General features: G+C 34.9%; 1 protein-coding gene across 1 annotated transcript in view; it reads left to right on the plus strand.

Moving 5' to 3' along the window:
* The window catches only part of Mgam2 (maltase-glucoamylase 2 (putative)), a 79,880-nt gene that overhangs the window by 7,466 nt on the left and 54,280 nt on the right, over positions 1 to 18,134 (plus strand). The window contains exons 3-13 of the mRNA XM_063250637.1: positions 1,550 to 1,626; positions 6,472 to 6,595; positions 6,702 to 6,811; positions 7,078 to 7,232; positions 8,022 to 8,193; positions 10,702 to 10,801; positions 11,531 to 11,643; positions 12,897 to 13,022; positions 15,048 to 15,179; positions 15,272 to 15,370; positions 17,063 to 17,176. Coding sequence (XP_063106707.1) covers positions 1,550 to 1,626; positions 6,472 to 6,595; positions 6,702 to 6,811; positions 7,078 to 7,232; positions 8,022 to 8,193; positions 10,702 to 10,801; positions 11,531 to 11,643; positions 12,897 to 13,022; positions 15,048 to 15,179; positions 15,272 to 15,370; positions 17,063 to 17,176 — 1,322 coding nt within the window. The remainder of the gene's footprint in view (positions 1 to 1,549; positions 1,627 to 6,471; positions 6,596 to 6,701; positions 6,812 to 7,077; positions 7,233 to 8,021; positions 8,194 to 10,701; positions 10,802 to 11,530; positions 11,644 to 12,896; positions 13,023 to 15,047; positions 15,180 to 15,271; positions 15,371 to 17,062; positions 17,177 to 18,134) is intronic.

The raw sequence follows: 18,134 nt of genomic DNA on the forward strand, positions 1-18,134 counted from the left end.
CATTAGAGTAACTCAAAATAGATCAATGACCTAAATACAAGAACCCAAGCTATAAAGCTCTAAGAATACAGGGACAAATACCTGTGACCTAGGGTCTGGGAACAGTTTGTTAGAGAATACCCAAAGCATTCAACCAAAGAAAAACTAGGCAAACTGCACCTCAAAAAACTGAAAATTTTGTGCTTTGAAGGACATCATCCAAAAAAGTAAAGGGATGATTCACAGAATCAGGAAAAGTATTTATAATGACTTATCTGGTAAAGGCCTAACATTTAGGATACATAATGAAATACTACAATTGAGAAGTAAAAAGAAAAGTAACCCAATTTTAAAATAAAGGATTTAAATAGATATTTCTTTGGAGAGATCTACAAATGACCCTAGTCCATGAACTATATTCAGCAACATCAGTTATTTGGAAAACACAAGACAAAACAATGACATTGCATTTCAGACTCAGTAGAATGACTATAATAAAAACAATAACAAGAATTATTTACATTACAGAGATATCATAATCCTCATACTTGGCACTAAGAACATAAAATAGTACAGTCACTTTGGAAAAGAACTTGTCAGTTGCTAAAAATGTGAAAGATAATCACATGACTTAGCAATTGCATTCTTACACAGCTGAGGGAACTGAAAACTTGTTCACACAGAATTTTTACATGAATAGTCACAGCAGAGTTATGTACATTAGTCAAAAGGTGGAAATGCAAAGGTACATCGAATGATGAGCAGGTAAACAACATGTTTTACATAGTAAGCTATGACTCAGCTATAAAAAGGGATGCAGCACTGATACATAGCAACATCAAAGAAACTGGAAGACATTAGACCAAGTGAAAGAAGCCAGACAATAGTGGGTGCTCGCATTATCATGAAGCTACTATGAAATGTTCAGAATAGAAAACAGTGGAGAAATAAAAGAGATTCTTGTTTATCAGAGACTGGAAAAAATGGAATAGCAGTGTGATTTGTTTACAGAGTTACGAGTGTGTTTAGTGTGGCATGTGTTACACATGTGTACCAACTCCTCACAATGAATGTAATCATTATGTACTGCACCCAGGGACTAATAAAAATTAAAATTAAAGCTGGATAGAGTGATACAGACCAGTAATCCCAGCATTTGGGAGGCTGAGGAAGAAGGATTGCTGCAAATTTGAGGTCAGCCTGAACTATGGAGTGAGACTGTATCTTTTTAAAAAACCTGAAAGCCAAAACCAAAACAAACAAACAAACAAAAACCAAACAAGTAATCAACCAAATAAACCATTCCCAAACAGTATTGTCACTTGAAAAAGTTTATGGTACATCAATTCTACTTCTAAAAATCAAAGAAACAAAGCAAAACAAACAAACAAAAGAAAAACCCCAACTGAAGTAGATTCAGCACTTGGAAAAGTGTAAAACACTGTATAGATACCAACTGTCAGTGATTTGTTGATTGAAGGACCTACTGAAAGTCTGTTACCTTTCACTTTCCTTTCTGGGGCTGTGTGTACACTACAGATTTTAATTTTGTACTTTAATTTCTATGCAGATTCGTTTACTCCAGAGTGCCCTGCGATCCCCCAATCAGAACGGATAGACTGCTTACCTCATCAGACGGTGACAGAGGTTAGAGGGTTGGGGCCCCTGGTGGCCAGCCAAGTTTTATTTAAAAGAAAAAAATCTAGAAAGGTGCTGGTGGGGTGGCTTCAGGATCTGTGATTTGTGGGGAGATGTTTTTTCTTGCTTAATAAAAAGCAAAGCAAACATTAAAGAAGTGAAGGAAGCAAGGTGGAGGAAAGAAAAGAAATGCAGGAAGAGGTACTGTCCTAAAGTCCAAAGTGGAAGAAATTTTCAAATATTGGCGATCACGTTATGAACATAATTCAATGGTTAACCATGGAAAAGTTAAACATTTGTGAACTAGACTTCATATTCCTTGAGAATGACGCCAGCAAGCCCACACAGATGACAATTGCTCAGAGAATTCAGTGAATCGTTATGAAAAGAGCCTTTTGGAATTGTGTTATTGACAACAGGGGTCCCAATGAATATATGGTAAAGAACAGGGTTTTCTCTTGAGTGACTTCGATAAGAATTTCAACTGACCAAAATGTGGTAGCACACAGCTATAATCCCAGCTCTTGGAAGGCTGAGACAGGAGGGTCACTGTGCGTTCATGGCCAGCTTGGGGTTCATAAGCGAGTTCAGGGCCAGTCTGCACTACGTAGTGAGACTTATCTAAAAAAAAAAAAAATACAGAGAGAGAGAGAGAAAGAGAAAGAGAGAGGGAGAAAGAGAGACAGAAAGACTGTCAACTATTTGAATTGTGTTTAGTTGTAACTTATGAATTTGTCATAAAGGTTGTGTATATATGTAGATTTTATTTCTTTACCACAATTCTCTTAGTGTGTTATTATGATATTAATTATGACTATATAGAATTTTAGGCTAAATTGGAAAGCATTCAGACTGCAATAATTTTAAATCTTCCCATGCCATAACAAGAGCTAAGACAAATAATATCAACAAGTATGAAAAAGGTGATGGAGGAGCCAGAAGAGAATGGGGGAGGGAGAAGGAAAGAGAAAGAGATTAGAAAAATTAATCTGCAATGTATACATGTAATCACTCCTCAGGATAACTGTAAACTTCATGAATTTTTTTAAAAAGTTATAACTTCTGGGTATGGAGGCTGAGGCAGGAAGACCATTGTGAGTTCAAGGCTAGCCTGAACAACATAATGAAATCCTGTCTGAAAAGGAAAAAGAAATGAAAAAAATTATAACTAAAAACATAGAAAACATGTCCATTTCAATTACCAGGTGCATATATATATATATATATATATATATATATATATATCTTAAGTGATTATTATGTCTCTCTATTGTTTTGCTGCATATAAATGCTGAAATTTTTCCTAGGTTTTCATATTCTGTTTCTATTGAAAACATAATTCATTATGTTTTCTAGCTGATGATATTTTATTACAATCCTTCCTTTCTTACCAATTATTTTATATGTATTATTTTTATACAGTTATTTTATTACATAATTGGCCAATTTGAATTTCCTATTGTTTTTAGAAAAGATTGATATAATTCTTTGAGTTATTATAGTTATGTCCTAAACAAATAATAATAACTTTGCTTTGTACTGATATTTATCTCATTTACACATCCAGTTGTACCATATAGTTCTTCCAAAATGATATACATGAAGTGATGGTGCTAAGAAACCCTTATTTGCACTTGAATTTAATGGAAATTCTTCATATGTAAGATAGTAAGCAAGATGTTGGTGCTGACTAAAGAGACTTTCATATATATTAGGAACCACCTCTAGAGTCTTATTTTTTTTCTTAAAATGAAAAGCTGATTTCCTTTTTGGAAATTTAGTATTGAAATGTAAAAAAAGCATGTAAAAAAGCTGAAGGACTTTTGTGATAACGTCCATTACCTAGCACTTAAATTCTACCATTAATTTACCTTGTTTATTCATCTACATTACTCTACTCTACACTGTATCAACCTATCTTATTTTTACATACCTGAAAGTATATTCCAGAAACCAGCTCATTTTCTCATGTTTCTCATCATTCATATTAATTTTAATCATGGTTTTATCTTTAGATACAATATTATATATAATCAATGTAAATAGTGAACATTAAATATTTCACACATCTTAGGAACATTTGTTGAGTTATGACAGTTGATTGTAGCTATTTAATTCAGTGCTGGTCATAATACAGATTGTTAGCATCATCTAAGACGGTCCTTTACAGATATTTTGTACTCCCTTCAGAGATCATCACTGAAAGGATTTCTCAATACTATAGTTTAGTTTTGCTTGTTGCAGAACTTCATATACGTGGAATCATATAAGATAAAATAAATAAAAATTAAAAAAATAAAAATTTAAAAAGGCTGAAGATATAGCTTAGTGCAGAGGCCTGGATTCAATAATCAGAATCACACACACACACAAAAGAAAAAGTTCAGGAACATTTTCCTTGATTTTTGTAATAGATTTGTTACTACTTACTGAAATGACTTTCTGTTTTTGCATTGCAGTGGCATGTTTATTGTAAACTGTATGCTTATATCTATAGATTTTCGTCTGAAATCCAGCCTGTTAAATTATTAGTGTTATTTTTTGTCAATATCACATTATCTTATAGTTGCTCTTGATATGGAGAGGTATGTTTTCCAAATCATTGTTATTCTTCAAGATTCTAAGTCCTGTTCTTTGCCTTTAGACTGTAGAATGAATTTTAAAATTAGCCTGCCAACTTTTTCACAAAATCTATCAGAAATTCAATTGTCACTGAATAAAATGTACTAATTGATTTTATGATAATTATCATTTCTATTAAAGTGAATATTACAAGTCAGAAATGTAATATTGACTACCCATTTATCCAGAGTTTCATTTTTTAATCATTGGTGTAGACAACTTGCGCAGTGTTTTAATTTTTAAATTAAATATTTGACTCTAATTAAGTACTATTTTCAAATGTTAATTTTCTCTTTCTGTGTTGTGGGCATAGATTTAAAAACTGGTTTCTGAATATTGATGTAGTAACCAGAGACCTTCTTAACTTCACTTATTCTCTTCATTTTTATATAAAATCATTTGGGGTTTTCTTATATGGTGATTGTAACTGCAAACAATGGCACCACTTTTTCTTTCTATATATTCCTCTTTCTTATCACACAAGTATAATAACTCCTTTTTAAAAAAAATTAATATGGCTTGAGATAGTTAATATGAAAGAATGTGAAAGGAGTAGCTTTTAGAAAATGATACTTTCTGGAAGTTGACTGTAACTAAATATAGGAAATATTAGTGCAATAAAATACTAAATACAAAAGTAGAACTTCTTGATTTTGTTAAGCATTTATCAGAGACTCTATTTAAGACTGTATTTTCATCAACTGGAAGGTAGGCTCAGTAAATTCCAGGTCAATTTTAAATTCTTATATTAGTGAACAATGTGTGATTGAAAACTTACATAGAATTTATTTGCAAGATAACAAGCAATAATCTTTTGGCAGTTTAGTGTTGAAGAAAGAATAGAAACAAGGAGACTTGTGAGCCAGGCAACTTAGGCATGGGTTTATGAATATGTGTGTCATTATGACAGCAACAGGAATGAGGAAGAAAGAAAGCAATACTGGGGCAGTTCACATGCATGGAGGGTATAAGGATTCTGAAGGAGTGGAAAGTAATCGTCTACAAGGTTTGACGTTTGGTGTCTGGGACTGATGAAAGGATATTAGATTAGGTCTCACACAAAAATATGTTTATCTGAATGTTCATTGCTTTTTATGGAGGTTTGTAGACTTTGAAACAATTTATGACAATGGAATTAACCTTTTGGACTCAATATACCTCGATTTCAAGGTGGTAGAAGTTCTTACTATCTGCCTTGCAGTTAGGAAAATAAGTCATCCAGAGGCCACCTAGAATCCCAAAATCTTTCTTCACCGATACCCAGGAATCTTTTTTGTTGTTGTCCGAAAAGAATGAGACAGGAATGTCAATTAGATTTATGGAGAACTACTAAATATTTAAATAGTTTTTATGATTATAATGTGCTTTTTCATAGTGGGTATTGACTTATATTCCATCAATATTAGGGTTTTACAGAAAAATTGTATCAAGTGCTGGTGTCTAAAATACTAGTCAGTACTCTATACCTGTTGCAAATGAATTGTGTGGTGACATATTCTTTATTTTTTGAGTAACACAATCTATACTGAATATAATCCTTTAATAAAAAGTTCAGACATTGTAGTTCTGTGTAAAATCAACTGGGGTAGTTCTCTTTATTCATGTTTTCTCTGCACATCCAAATCCCCTTCCCAGTAATGAGGCAGTAACTCCACGTGCATCTTCTCTTGGTCTTTCCCTACTCACTGTTCTTCCCCAGTGTTCTCAGCTTGTTAAGTTTGTGATTTTCAGTCTCCTGTGTATTGCAAGGGTGGTACCGCCAGGCATGGGGCTGAGATTTCCTATTCTGCGAGAGATGAGCAAATTCAGCAGCACACTGACTTGTGGCCCACCTTCTCTGCTTGGAGTACCTTTCTACTGTTCATCTATCTAATAATTTCTGGGGTTTTAGGAATAATTTTTCCTGTCCCAAAGCCCTTTCCAGCCCACTCTCCGTCTACCAGCCTGGTGTGATGGCTGGTGTACATGCTCCCTTGCAGTCTCTTGGAGCACATAACTCATTATACTGTAATCATTTTTAAATTGTTTTGATTTCCTGCTTGACTATAAGTCTGCTGAAGGCACAAACTACCATGTCTTGCTTGTCTATGTTCTTTGATAGGCAAACAGTTAAGAAATGATTAATGTAATTATCTTAAGTTCCTCTTGAAATAAAATGGTTTGTAAAGAAATGGTCTAAAATGCTTTCCTTCTTTTATTTTATATAATGCCACTTTGTGCCTATCGTTACAGGATATATGCAGAAGTAGATATAAGTGCTGTTGGGATCCTGTGGCAGATACCAATTCCTCTAGGTGTTTCTTCCCTAGGAACTGGGGCTATGAATTCAGCAGTGTCCATAGCAATACTACCACAGGTGAGCACTGCCCTTGAATGGCCCCAAGGAAAAATTCTGTGAGTCAGATGAGTTTACTGCAAAGCAAAAGTTAAAAGTCTCTTTCATACTCTCTCCCTATTGGTAGGGTATACTATCCGGTTAAAAAAGATGCCATCCCCAAAGCTATTTGGAAGTGATGTTACTGAAGTCTCCTTCACAGCAAAATTTCAGACGTCCAATCGTTTTAACTTTAAGGTGGGTTAACCAGCCCTGGGAGTTCATACCATTTTCCATTATGTTCCATTCAAATGTGTGGAGGCAGAAGATGCCTCCATTCCTCAATGCAGGAATCTCTGGATGGGATGGGCAGGCTAATATATACAGGGCATGTGTGGTTGAGGGATTTCTTGTCACATATCAGGAGACCCAAGGTCAAAAATCAGAAGCTATTCTTTTGGGAGATGGAGCTCGGCAAGGAAGTGATCTTACCTGGAGCTGTCCCTTCTGGTTTCTTGTGACAGATTACTGATGCCAGTGAGAGTCGTTATGAGGTACCTCGTGAAATCATCCAGTCCAATAATGAGACTGCTAATACTTCCAGTTTGAGCTACCACATTGAATTCACCAAAAAGCCCTTCAGCATCAAAGTAATGAGGATGAGCAACAAAAGAGTCTTGTGAGCTTTTTACCATTCTTTGTACATTTTTGAATATAAGGTCCCAGTATCACTCATTCTAACATATTTTAGGTATGCAATAAGTATGATTTAATGTATGCTTGCACTTCAGAAATATGTAAATTTATTTACTGTAACTAATTAGCAATGATAATACATCATGATTATAAAGCAGAGTACTAAAACATAAGTTATATATTATATAAATACATACAAATTTATAGTTCACATATAGTATGAAGTAAGGAATTTTATTGTTTTGAGCTATCATTTGTACCAGAACTGAAAATATTACAAAGTATTATTTTCTGTGACTCTTATCATCAAGCATCTAAAAGAATTTGAATTTATTTCATCAATTGTCCTGGAGAAAATTCAGGTACTAGTAGCAGTAAAACCAATACTCAAATCCTGGACTAGCAAATCACAGTCAGTAATATGTTTCACCTCCTCAGCATCAATTTCTTTGTCCCCACAATGCTAAAGAAAATGGAATAATATTTATAAAGCATCCAGAGTGATGTCTGGGATGCAGTAAATGCATAGCAAATACAAAGTCAAATTTCCTCTCTCTTCCCCATCTGAACCTCTGGTGTCTATCACTGATACTATGCTTCTCTAGAGTCAAAGAACCAGAGATAGCCTGCAAAGAACCTTCCAAGTTAACATAAAAATGGATGAAAATACCCAGAGCAACTCACGCTGAGGGAATGTGAAAAGGTGCAAGCCGCTTTATGGCAGAGACAAGATAGTGACACACTGACCCTTTATTTTTCCCTCGTGGTTCAGATTGGACACAAGCATTGGGCCCCTCCAGTTTGCCCATCAGTACCTGCAGCTGTCTTTCCGCCTACCCAGCTTCAACGTGTACGGGTTGGGGGAACACGTGCACCAGCAGTACCGCCACAACTTGGACTGGAAAACCTGGCCCATCTTCACGCGGGACACAGCCCCCACCGCGGTGAGGCCCCTGTTTCCTGCTCACAGCACGTGGTCAGGCTCCTGCTCCCTTTCCCAGAGGGCGCCTACAGAGATACATGCATATCTTGTTTTGATCGATTGGGATGGGTTTGTGTTGAAGAATACTTGTTTTAAAATTTATAAGCTCACTGAAATTTTAAAAACAATCTCTCTTTTGGTGAGAAATATAATTGAATGGTTAGTATAAGGAATCAAAGAATGCTGTTTCAAAATAACACTGTCTGGCTTTAATAATTGAACATCTAGAGAAGAGCGTCAGCATTCTCATGTTTTTATCTTCATTGCAATACTTGTGGGTGGAAAACGCTTCTAAACAGCTTTTGTGTAGTCTTTGCTAGTCAAAGTATGTTTCTGAGAGGGCAGTGTTAGTGTTCAGAGGTTGTTGGGAATGTAGAGACCTTGAAGCCCATTAGTCCAAAGCTGTTTATTTATTTTTTTTTAATAAGACCCCCTCAGGTAAAAACACATGGATATAAAAGAGGGAGAAGGTTTTTCTATTCAGTACTTCTTAGTTGGAGTGAAAGATAAGCATATGTATTTTTGGTTAATCCAGCATGGGCAATGCTTTTGTAATATACCTTGTTGGGCAAGCAAAATTTAAAAATCCAAAGATAAAAACTGTCAGCGCAAATTTTAAATGGAAGAAACAAAACTGCTGCTCTTTAAAAGCACTATAAAAGATTTTCTAACCTCTTACTCTTTGTTTTTGCATTCATCTTGTTGCTGACTTAGAGCAAAGAATTTGGGAAGGTACAGTCCAAGGACAATCCTCGGATCAGTACTGGTGTGTAGAGCTTTGTCTGAAGCCTCCCTTGGCTGATGGTCATTCTCAGATCAGTACAGGAACCGAGGGAAGTGTGCAAGGGTGGTACCACATAGGAATGGAGCTGAGGTTTTGTATACCACAAGAGATGAGCAAAGTCAGTAGCACATTCACTTGTGGCTCACCTACCTGTAGCTGATACAGTGGAAGGAGTGACTCACCTGCCTGTGGCTGATGTGATGGGAGGAGCATGCGTATCAAACTGAGCAGAAGGAAAAAGCACTGAACTGTCGGTCTTGGAACTTGACATATATCTTTAATTCACATTAAGTTTAATTTCTTACAATTGAATTTCTTAAATTATATTGTTACCTATTAGATTAAATACTTACTTGCCTGCCTTTCTCCTTCCTGCCTTCTTTCCTTCCTTCCATCTTTTCTCCTTCCCTCCCTCTGTCCTAGCCTCCTTCCTTACCTTCTTTGCCTTTCTCCTTCTTTTCTTCCCCTTTTTCTCATTTTTTTCTTTGTTTAAAAATTAAAAAATAAGTCTGTATTGTATCTCAATGTTAGGCCTTGGGTCACCCTGGCACAGTGTTAAATCTAGTCAGTGTACCATTGAGTGCCTCCCTGTGGTGTTGATTCTCTTTTGTCTCAGTGTACCATTGAGTGCCTCCCTGTGGTGTTGATTCTCTTTTGTCTTCTCTTTTTCTGAAACTTATCATTAATCATTTTACTGTCATTCCATGGACTAGCTTGTCATTCCATGGACTAGCTTTCACACAAGGATTTCTCTAACACTGTCTGTTTATTAGAACTTCAGTATGTGTAATTTTATGGTGTTTACAGTTATACACAATTTCTCTCCTTTTTAATAAGTGCTCATTTGGTCCTCTCTGTGACAGGTTCAATATCTTTTCTCTTAGCTTTAAACATTTTTATATATTAATTTTAGAAAGATTTGTAATCACAATTGACATTAAGAAATTCAAAATTGCCAGTAACACCATCACCTTCTGCTAAAATTTGGTATATATCATTGCAAGTATTTTTCAATTTTTAAAAAATAACTTGATTGAGGGATAAGTTATATGCCAAAAGAGTTACCTGTTTTGGGTGAGGGTCAGTAGTAAAGCATTTGTCAGGCGTGACAGAGGCCTCAAATCCAATTTTCAGTATGGCACACAAAAATTGATTTGTTTTAAGAATAGTTCAATGATTTTTAGCACATTTATTGAGTTATGCAACCACCATCACAATCAAGTTTTGAGATGTTTTTATAACAGTTTCACTACCTGAGTAAGACATCTTATGTTCTTTTAGAACTAATCCTAATTCCTATCCTATTTATGTATCGCCTTAGGCAAGCCAAATCCACTTTAAGTCTATAGATTTGGATTATAAAGACATTTTATATGAACAGAACTGTTTGACGTATGGTCAAACAGTTTTATATTTTATATTTGTTTCTTCACCTAGCATAACATGCATGCTATTTTGTAGCATATATCACTATTTTATTTCTTGCCATTGCTTCATATTACTCCACTGTCTAGATATTGTATTTTTTCCCACTTATTAGTTGATGTAATATCTTTTGGATATTACTACACTGCATCAAGTGTTGGCCAAATGCATGTATAGCTTGGAATTTGATTTTACTTTTAAGTCAATAAAACATTTTAACACATAAACTATTACTTCTCTTTTTCCACTTTTTGCTAACAGGGCCTAATCAATCTATATGGAGCACACACATTCTTTTTGTGCCTTGAAGATACCAGTGGCTTCTCTTTTGGAGTTTTTCTGTTGAACAGTAATGCTATGGGTAAGAAGCAACTTCTTCTTTTCTACCAGTGTGAATAGGTTTTAGGGTACTAATTTTATAAGAAAAATTACTTTTTATGGTGAAGTCACAAATCTGAAAGTAAGTTAACCCATCTGCAAATGCAAATCATGCTTAAAGCTACTAAAAACTGCTTCAAGGATTTCTTTTGGTGGAATGGTTCCCCTAATGTTCTGTAGATATCATTTACAGAATTTGTTAATAGATGGAATTCACTGACAAACATATTTAAACATACTTCTGGATTCCAGTGTATACCATGCTGTCTATCTGTAGGCAACAGATTTTGCTTTAATGGGCTGTTTTTCACAGCCCAAACTTAATGTATTTCATAATCTTCATTCTCCAGCTTCTGGATCAATGGCGAACTGAAAAGCACTATTTATTTATTTATTTTTTAAAGTTTTAATTGTAATCAAATTCATTGAGTAAAATTTTTATAACATCTTTTCCTGTATGTTAAACTATCCATAAACTCCAAAACTTTACAGTTTAAAAAGGGCAGGTTAACCTAGAATTTTCTTTTCTTTCTGTTAAACAAAACTCAGTGCTTCCTTCATATTTCAATAATCTTCAAATAAAGTGAACATATGTGACTTCCATTCCTCTAAGAATAAAACTGAGGTTGTTTTGGAAGACTGTTTTATTCATATAGGCTCCAGAGAAAATTTTCAATCAGAATATTCAAATAACTCCTTATAATCCTTTTAGAGGTTGCGCTTCAGCCTGCACCTGCTGTCACATACCGCACAATTGGAGGCGTTCTTGATTTTTATGTGTTCCTGGGAAACACTCCAGAGCAAGTGGTTCAGGAATACCTGAAGGTATGGCTTGGCATTAGATGATCTTGTGTGTTGACACTGTCACCTACACTTAAATAATTTAACAAGGGGAAAACAAATGTTATTAGTAAACACAATAGATTATATATTCTGGGACTGTGAGGCTTTCACTCTTTGTATTTTTATTTTGATGAAATTTATTGGATGCTTTATGCATACTGAAGAGGCATGTGCAACTTGGGGAATATAAAAACAAGTTAGTTGATCATCCTACTCTCAAGGCACGCACCATCTGTCCAGGTGTGATCAATCATTCCAAACACCGACAGCCACAAATCAGCAAAGCTTATTCATTCAACAAATAAAGATCCAGTGAAAGGAATTATGTGTTAACTTTATATTTGATTCAAACCATAGAATAAGAGAGAATATTAGATACCATTTTAACCTAAACGCCCCATTTTTGATGCCAAACTCAATTATAAAAAGATGAAGTAATTTATTAAAAATGATTAATAAAGCAATATAAAATACGGTTCTAGATACCAGTGAATTTGTAATAAAATAAGGAAGTGCAATTATTGAAAAAAATTGTAATTATCAAATAATTATAATAGGAAGCAATCATAGTACAGTAAATGTTGTCAATGAGGTCGAAGATTGGATTCAGAGACACGAGACAAATCGCCCTCTCAATGTAGGGCAGACTCCGAGGAATGAGCAAAGCCGGACCGGGTACAGCCAGACCCTTTTCAAACTGTTGGCTGGAGAAGCTTCAACATTTGAATTTTAAACATACTCCAGTGTTCTTCCCCCATCCACTCCTGAACCTATTCATTGTTCTGTTATCTCTCGAAAATGCCACTATCTGAAATTACAGTAGACATTTATTTCCTTTAAGCTCTGTGAGGGAGGAAATGATGTTTGTTTTCTGTCATTATATTCTTTGTACCCACATCAGTTCTTGGCACATTGTAAGCGCTGAAAAAAATCCTTCTCAAATGTATGAAAACCACTAGTTTCCCCACAAGATGATGTCATTAGTGAAATATTTTTGTTTGTTGCAAATCCTATCAATTTTTTTGATGCTGCCATTTTGGGGAGTACATTTAGCACTCACTGAAGAGATAAGTATGCTGTGGAAATTTGCAGATTACCTTAGAAGATTCCTCTTGGCCTTATCATTTTTAGAATTGAAAACTTTATGAAAAATGAAATGGAGCTAATGTAGAATGTGGCAGTACAAACAGAGCTTGCTGTAAAGCTTAGAAACTTCTTTCCTTCTCTTTTTATAGCTTGTTGGACGACCATTCCTGCCTTCCTACTGGAGTCTTGGGTTCCAGCTTAGTCGCAGGAATTATGGTGGCATTACTGGATTGAAAGAGGTTGTTGACAGAAATCGTGAAGCTAAGATCCCTTATGTAAGTCGACACTTTTACCTACACTTAGAACCATTTCCTGTCTTACTTTTTTGCATCAAATTTAACTTATTAGGAAAAGTGCAAATAGACAAATAGGTTGATAGATCGATAAAAATACATGCATACTTACTGTCAGAAATCTTGCAGATTAAATCGCTTATCTGAGCATAAAAATACAAACAAAGTTTATGGAGTCAAATAGAAATGTTTGAATTTTAGCTGTGTATCTGCTTAGCTCCATTACTTATGTTGGGCTACATAAGTTATATCTCAAGTTTTAATTTCCACCTTTGCTAAAGAGAGTGTAAGATTTACTTCATTTGGTGATTAAAAAAAAACCCTCGTGCAATGTATATAAAATACCTTAGGGGATGAACTCCATCGAAGTTATCTGTTATTCTATGAGACAAAGCAACACCCTAGGTGATACAGTTAACAAGAATTCATGATCACACTGATGACTGACAGTAAATGCATTTTCACACTGACTGTCAATTCTTTCCAGACTTATTAGACTAATTTTGATACTTTGTGATTGAACAGTATTTATGATTTCCAGTGTCTTCCTATTGAATAACATAATTATAAGTGTGTAATGTTTGATAAGTTTCTCCAGGCAATATATAATACATGGTTAGTGAAATTACCAAAAGAGTTTGTCTCAGGGTAGCTTTATGGAACTTTGAAGCAAACATGTATGTGTGTGTAAAGGAAGATTGTCCAGGTGTAAATGACTTTGGTTTGATCTTAGATTCTTTAATCCCCTCTCAGCGCAGCAATTAGAGCAGACAAGATGATCAGTTTTTCCTTTTATAAACCTGATGCTCATCATGTTGTGTTGGTATTACAGGGAAACTGATTTGATTTAATTTTATTTCTCCCCAATCTGCTATCTTAAAAAAATACCAAGTTCTTGAAGGAATCAGAACAAATTTTGCCACACATTTATTATTTTACAAAGGGCTTTTACATTCCTGGTGCCCACATCAATCACAGTTTTTAAGTGAAGAAACAGAGGTGCTGCATGGTTAGCAACTTTTTCCAGGTGCACACTAGCTAAGGGACAGGATCAGTACACAACTGGACTTTGTTTGACTGCATTTGTATTGCTGACTGTAATCTGTTTTCCTGATTCTTATGAGAAGGGCTTTATTGAGATCTTACCAGTTCAGGGACAAAGTAGCTTTTGTTCCATAGCTGGGAGCTCCTTTCTAAGTGGTTATACGGGGCTGGGCAGGTGGGGTGGGAAACCTGAGTCCTAAGGGATCTCCTAGTACCAGAACAGATGGTGCCACATTGGGCAACAGGCTACAGGCTGGAGGCTCCTAATGCTCTACCACGTGAGAAACCCATAAAAAAAAAAACTTTCGTATGTCTTTGAGCTATGTGGCACCTTGGGAAAGAAAGAGCAGCCACAATCAAAGGACCCGTTACCAAGACCCAGTCAGCTTTTCAGCTCCCGACTGTGATTTTGGGAAAAGTCACTTAGTTCCTTTAGATTTCAGTCTTCTCACTAAGAACAGTGCCTATCCCTTGTAGGCTGATGTGCAAACACAAGAAAGTGTGTGTATCGATCTTCATTAAACATCACTCTAGCAATTTTATAAGGCAAAAAGGACATTTTTCTCCTTTTATGATGTATTCTGCCTTGATGTTTGGCATTCAGGGTTGTAAATGGTTACAATATTACTGACATGTCTTTTATATAAACATTTAAGAGCAGTTGCTACCTGTCAAACATCCAAGATCTCAAGTTACAGAGATGAACAAGATGCAGGCCCTATTGTCAAGTTCCCCTTGATTCTTTATGATGTGTCTCCGTCAGGGTGGTGATGTAAAGCCACACCTAAGACCATCTGCAACTTTCATTGATGGTTTATTCATTCCTAGGAGATATCAGAACCTGGAGATTTTAGGGCTATTAAGAAACATGGTTTCTTTTTAACAGTTAGGAACTTGAGCTGAAACCTTTTTGATCAGAAGGATGACAATTGCTAGATTCTAATTGGTGTTGCTATCTTTCAGGATGTCCAGTACTCAGACATAGACTACATGGATGGAAAGAAAGATTTCACTATTGATGGACAAGCTTACGCCAACCTTTCAGATTTTGCCAAAGAATTACATGAGAATGATCAGAAATATGTAATTATCATGGTATGTTTAAATGTGTGCTCTGTTGCCTTGTATTGCCTTTCAAAGGACAAAAATATCCTTAAAAATAATATCCTATCCTCTTTATTTATTAGAATCCTGGCATCTTTAAGAACGACACCTACATGGTCTACCACAATGGAAGTGTAAAGAGAGCGTGGGTCTTGGAAAGCAAAGGCTTTGCCATTGGGCAGGTAATTTCTCAAGAAAGTCAGAGTAACTTACACTGATTTAAGGGGGGGGGGCTTTTATTTTGGTATTAAGATGTGTACGGAGGGATGACAACGCTGCTTTGCTATGTTTCTGTTTTTCTCATTATTATTTCTAAATCAATAATTGTATGACCCAAAAGCGTAAACTTCTGAAGGAGTTAAAAAGCTGGTCTTCCATCCACTAATACTTCCCGGATAATTGAGAAGTAGTATGCCCCATAAGAGCATTCTATTTCTTAAAAGTCTTTTTGCCTACAAATTTATATCTTATTTCTCAAACAATAAATTAAGTATCATAACTCACCTGGAAGACCATAGGTTAATGTGGAAGCTATCTCATCTAAAATGGTTTTAATTTAGACAAGACTTCTGGATAAAGCCCACGCTTGAGTGTAAGGTAGCAGTATTAGGTGTTGGAATAAACTGCTCATGCATGTCTTTCCAGGAGAGCTGAGCTCCTAAGAGTGTGTAGTTTAAATCAAAACATATACATAGTCAACTTTTTATTTAAGTTATGCAGGAGGTAATTGGATTATGTGATTGGTGATTGGATTATGTGAGACTTACTAAAATTGAAATTTAATGTAAAAAGTTCATGTATTTCCCCATGTGGCTTACTTTGCAAAGCTGTCTTTTCAGGGTTATTGATGGGCTTTAAAAAAACTCTTTATTGATTCTTTTTATTGATTTTATTTACAGTGCTTCACTCTGTTTGCTTACCTTTTCACTGATTTTATTTTTCCATGAGGCAGTAGGATAGTTTCTTTCCTCCTTTAAACAAAGACTTCATTTTTGCTGTATTGTTTTATGCAAATTTCTAAAATATCAGATAGATCTACCCATATTTATATGAAAAAACAAAATCAGAAGCTCTAGTCAAATGAAAATTATTTTGGTCATCTAAAAATTATTCATGTCTGTGAGTCATTTTAGTAGTGCAAATATTTGGGCATTGTATAATGCAATATTTGCATATAATTACAAAAATTTATTTAGCTGGTTACTTCAATTAACCAATAAATACCATGAACCATTTTGCTTCAAGTGCTGGCAGAAGTAGCTATTGGGGAGGCTGGTATGGGTTTGTTGCAAATGGATTTGCTATAACAGAGTTTTCTTGTTCTGTTCTGAAGTGAATGCTGCTGTTGGCAATTACTTTGCTGAACTATGTGTTTGTTGAGATCCAAAACTACCTCTTAGTCTTACTTAGGTGCCCATCACCTAAAACGAGGGACTAAGAGTTCAATCCACTTAAAATGGGAATCTCATGTTCCCACCTTCTTACCTTTTAAGATTTCTTTGATATATATATATATATATATATATATATATATATATATATATAATCATTCTTTTTAAAAATAGATATTCCACTATTTTAAATAGTTCATCTCCCAATTGAAAAAAACATAATACAGTTTTTTATTATTTTCATAAAAAAACCCATGTAATTTTCATTCAAGTCTTTTTCTCTTTCTTTTTTTCTTTCTTTGACTCTTTGCAGGTATTTTTACTCTTTTATTGGGAAATCCACAGATTTTGACTCTAAAATGGCAATGTAACATGGACTTTCCGGTGAAAGAAATAGTAGTCAAGATCACTATACTTGAGTAACTGAACCATGAAACAAGTTTCTACATGTTATTTTTTGTTGTTGTTGTTGTTGTTCCCTAGGGCTATCCAGGGCAAGTAGTCTTTCCTGATTTCAGCAAATCCGATTGTACCCAGTGGTGGAAAGAGCAATTCACTGACTTTCATAACCAATTGGACTTTGATGGAGTATGGATTGTAAGTTATTATAACAAGATAGAAATTTCCTTGGGAAACAGAAATATCAGCTTTTCAGATGAATTTTGATCCTGATTTTTAATAAAATACTTTGCTTGGGGTCATGATATTCAAAACTATCTTGCTTAATGCTAAATTTATATACACTAAACTAGTCTTAGAAGTCTACATTTTTATTCTCAGTTTGCAAAGAATTGATCATTTCATTTTGGTAAGTTTTTAATAGCGCATATGTGTATTACATGATGTTTATATTCAGCTTAGGGAGTAAGAACATGTACTCAGCATATCTTTTTACCCCCCTTTCCTTCCTCATTCTGATCCCTCCTTTTATGTTTAGACCTCCCTCTTTCCTTCCTTCCTCCCTTCCTTTTCTCTCACTTTCTCTTTCTTTCTTCTTCCTTTTTTCCTTTCTTCCTTCCTTTCATTTTCCATTCATTCATTCATTCATTCATTCATTCATTCATTCATTCATGTTTTTAACACGTAATGATTGAATTCATTGTATGTAATTGGTGTGTGAACACCACACATGACAGATTTTAAATCTGTTTGTATTCCCTTCTCAGTTTCTTGGCCCCCTTCCCATTTGTAAAAATCTCTCTCCCCTTTTTTTTTTGTTTTTTGTTTTTGTTTTAGTAACTCTTTATTGGAAAGTGCTTTATTCTTTTTTTAAAAGTTTTTTCTCCCTTTATCAACTATTATTGGATCTTTCTTTGACCTTTGGGTCCCTTCTATGAGAGAAACCATATGGTATTTAAACTTGTGTGTTTGATTTATCTCACTTAACATTATGTTTTTGAGATGCATACATTTTCCTACAAATGTCTCAACTTTTTCTTTATGGTTGAGGAGTGTCATATTATGTATAGATACCACATTTCTGTCTATTTTTCTGTCAATGTAATATAGGCCGCTTCCAAGATTTATGAATTGCGTCGCTCTAAACATGAGCATA

This window comes from Cavia porcellus, unplaced genomic scaffold, assembly GCF_034190915.1.
Source record: "Cavia porcellus strain 051 isolate PalLab524CR breed Dunkin Hartley unplaced genomic scaffold, mCavPor4.1 scaffold_6, whole genome shotgun sequence".
NCBI classification, from domain to species: Eukaryota; Metazoa; Chordata; class Mammalia; order Rodentia; family Caviidae; genus Cavia; species Cavia porcellus.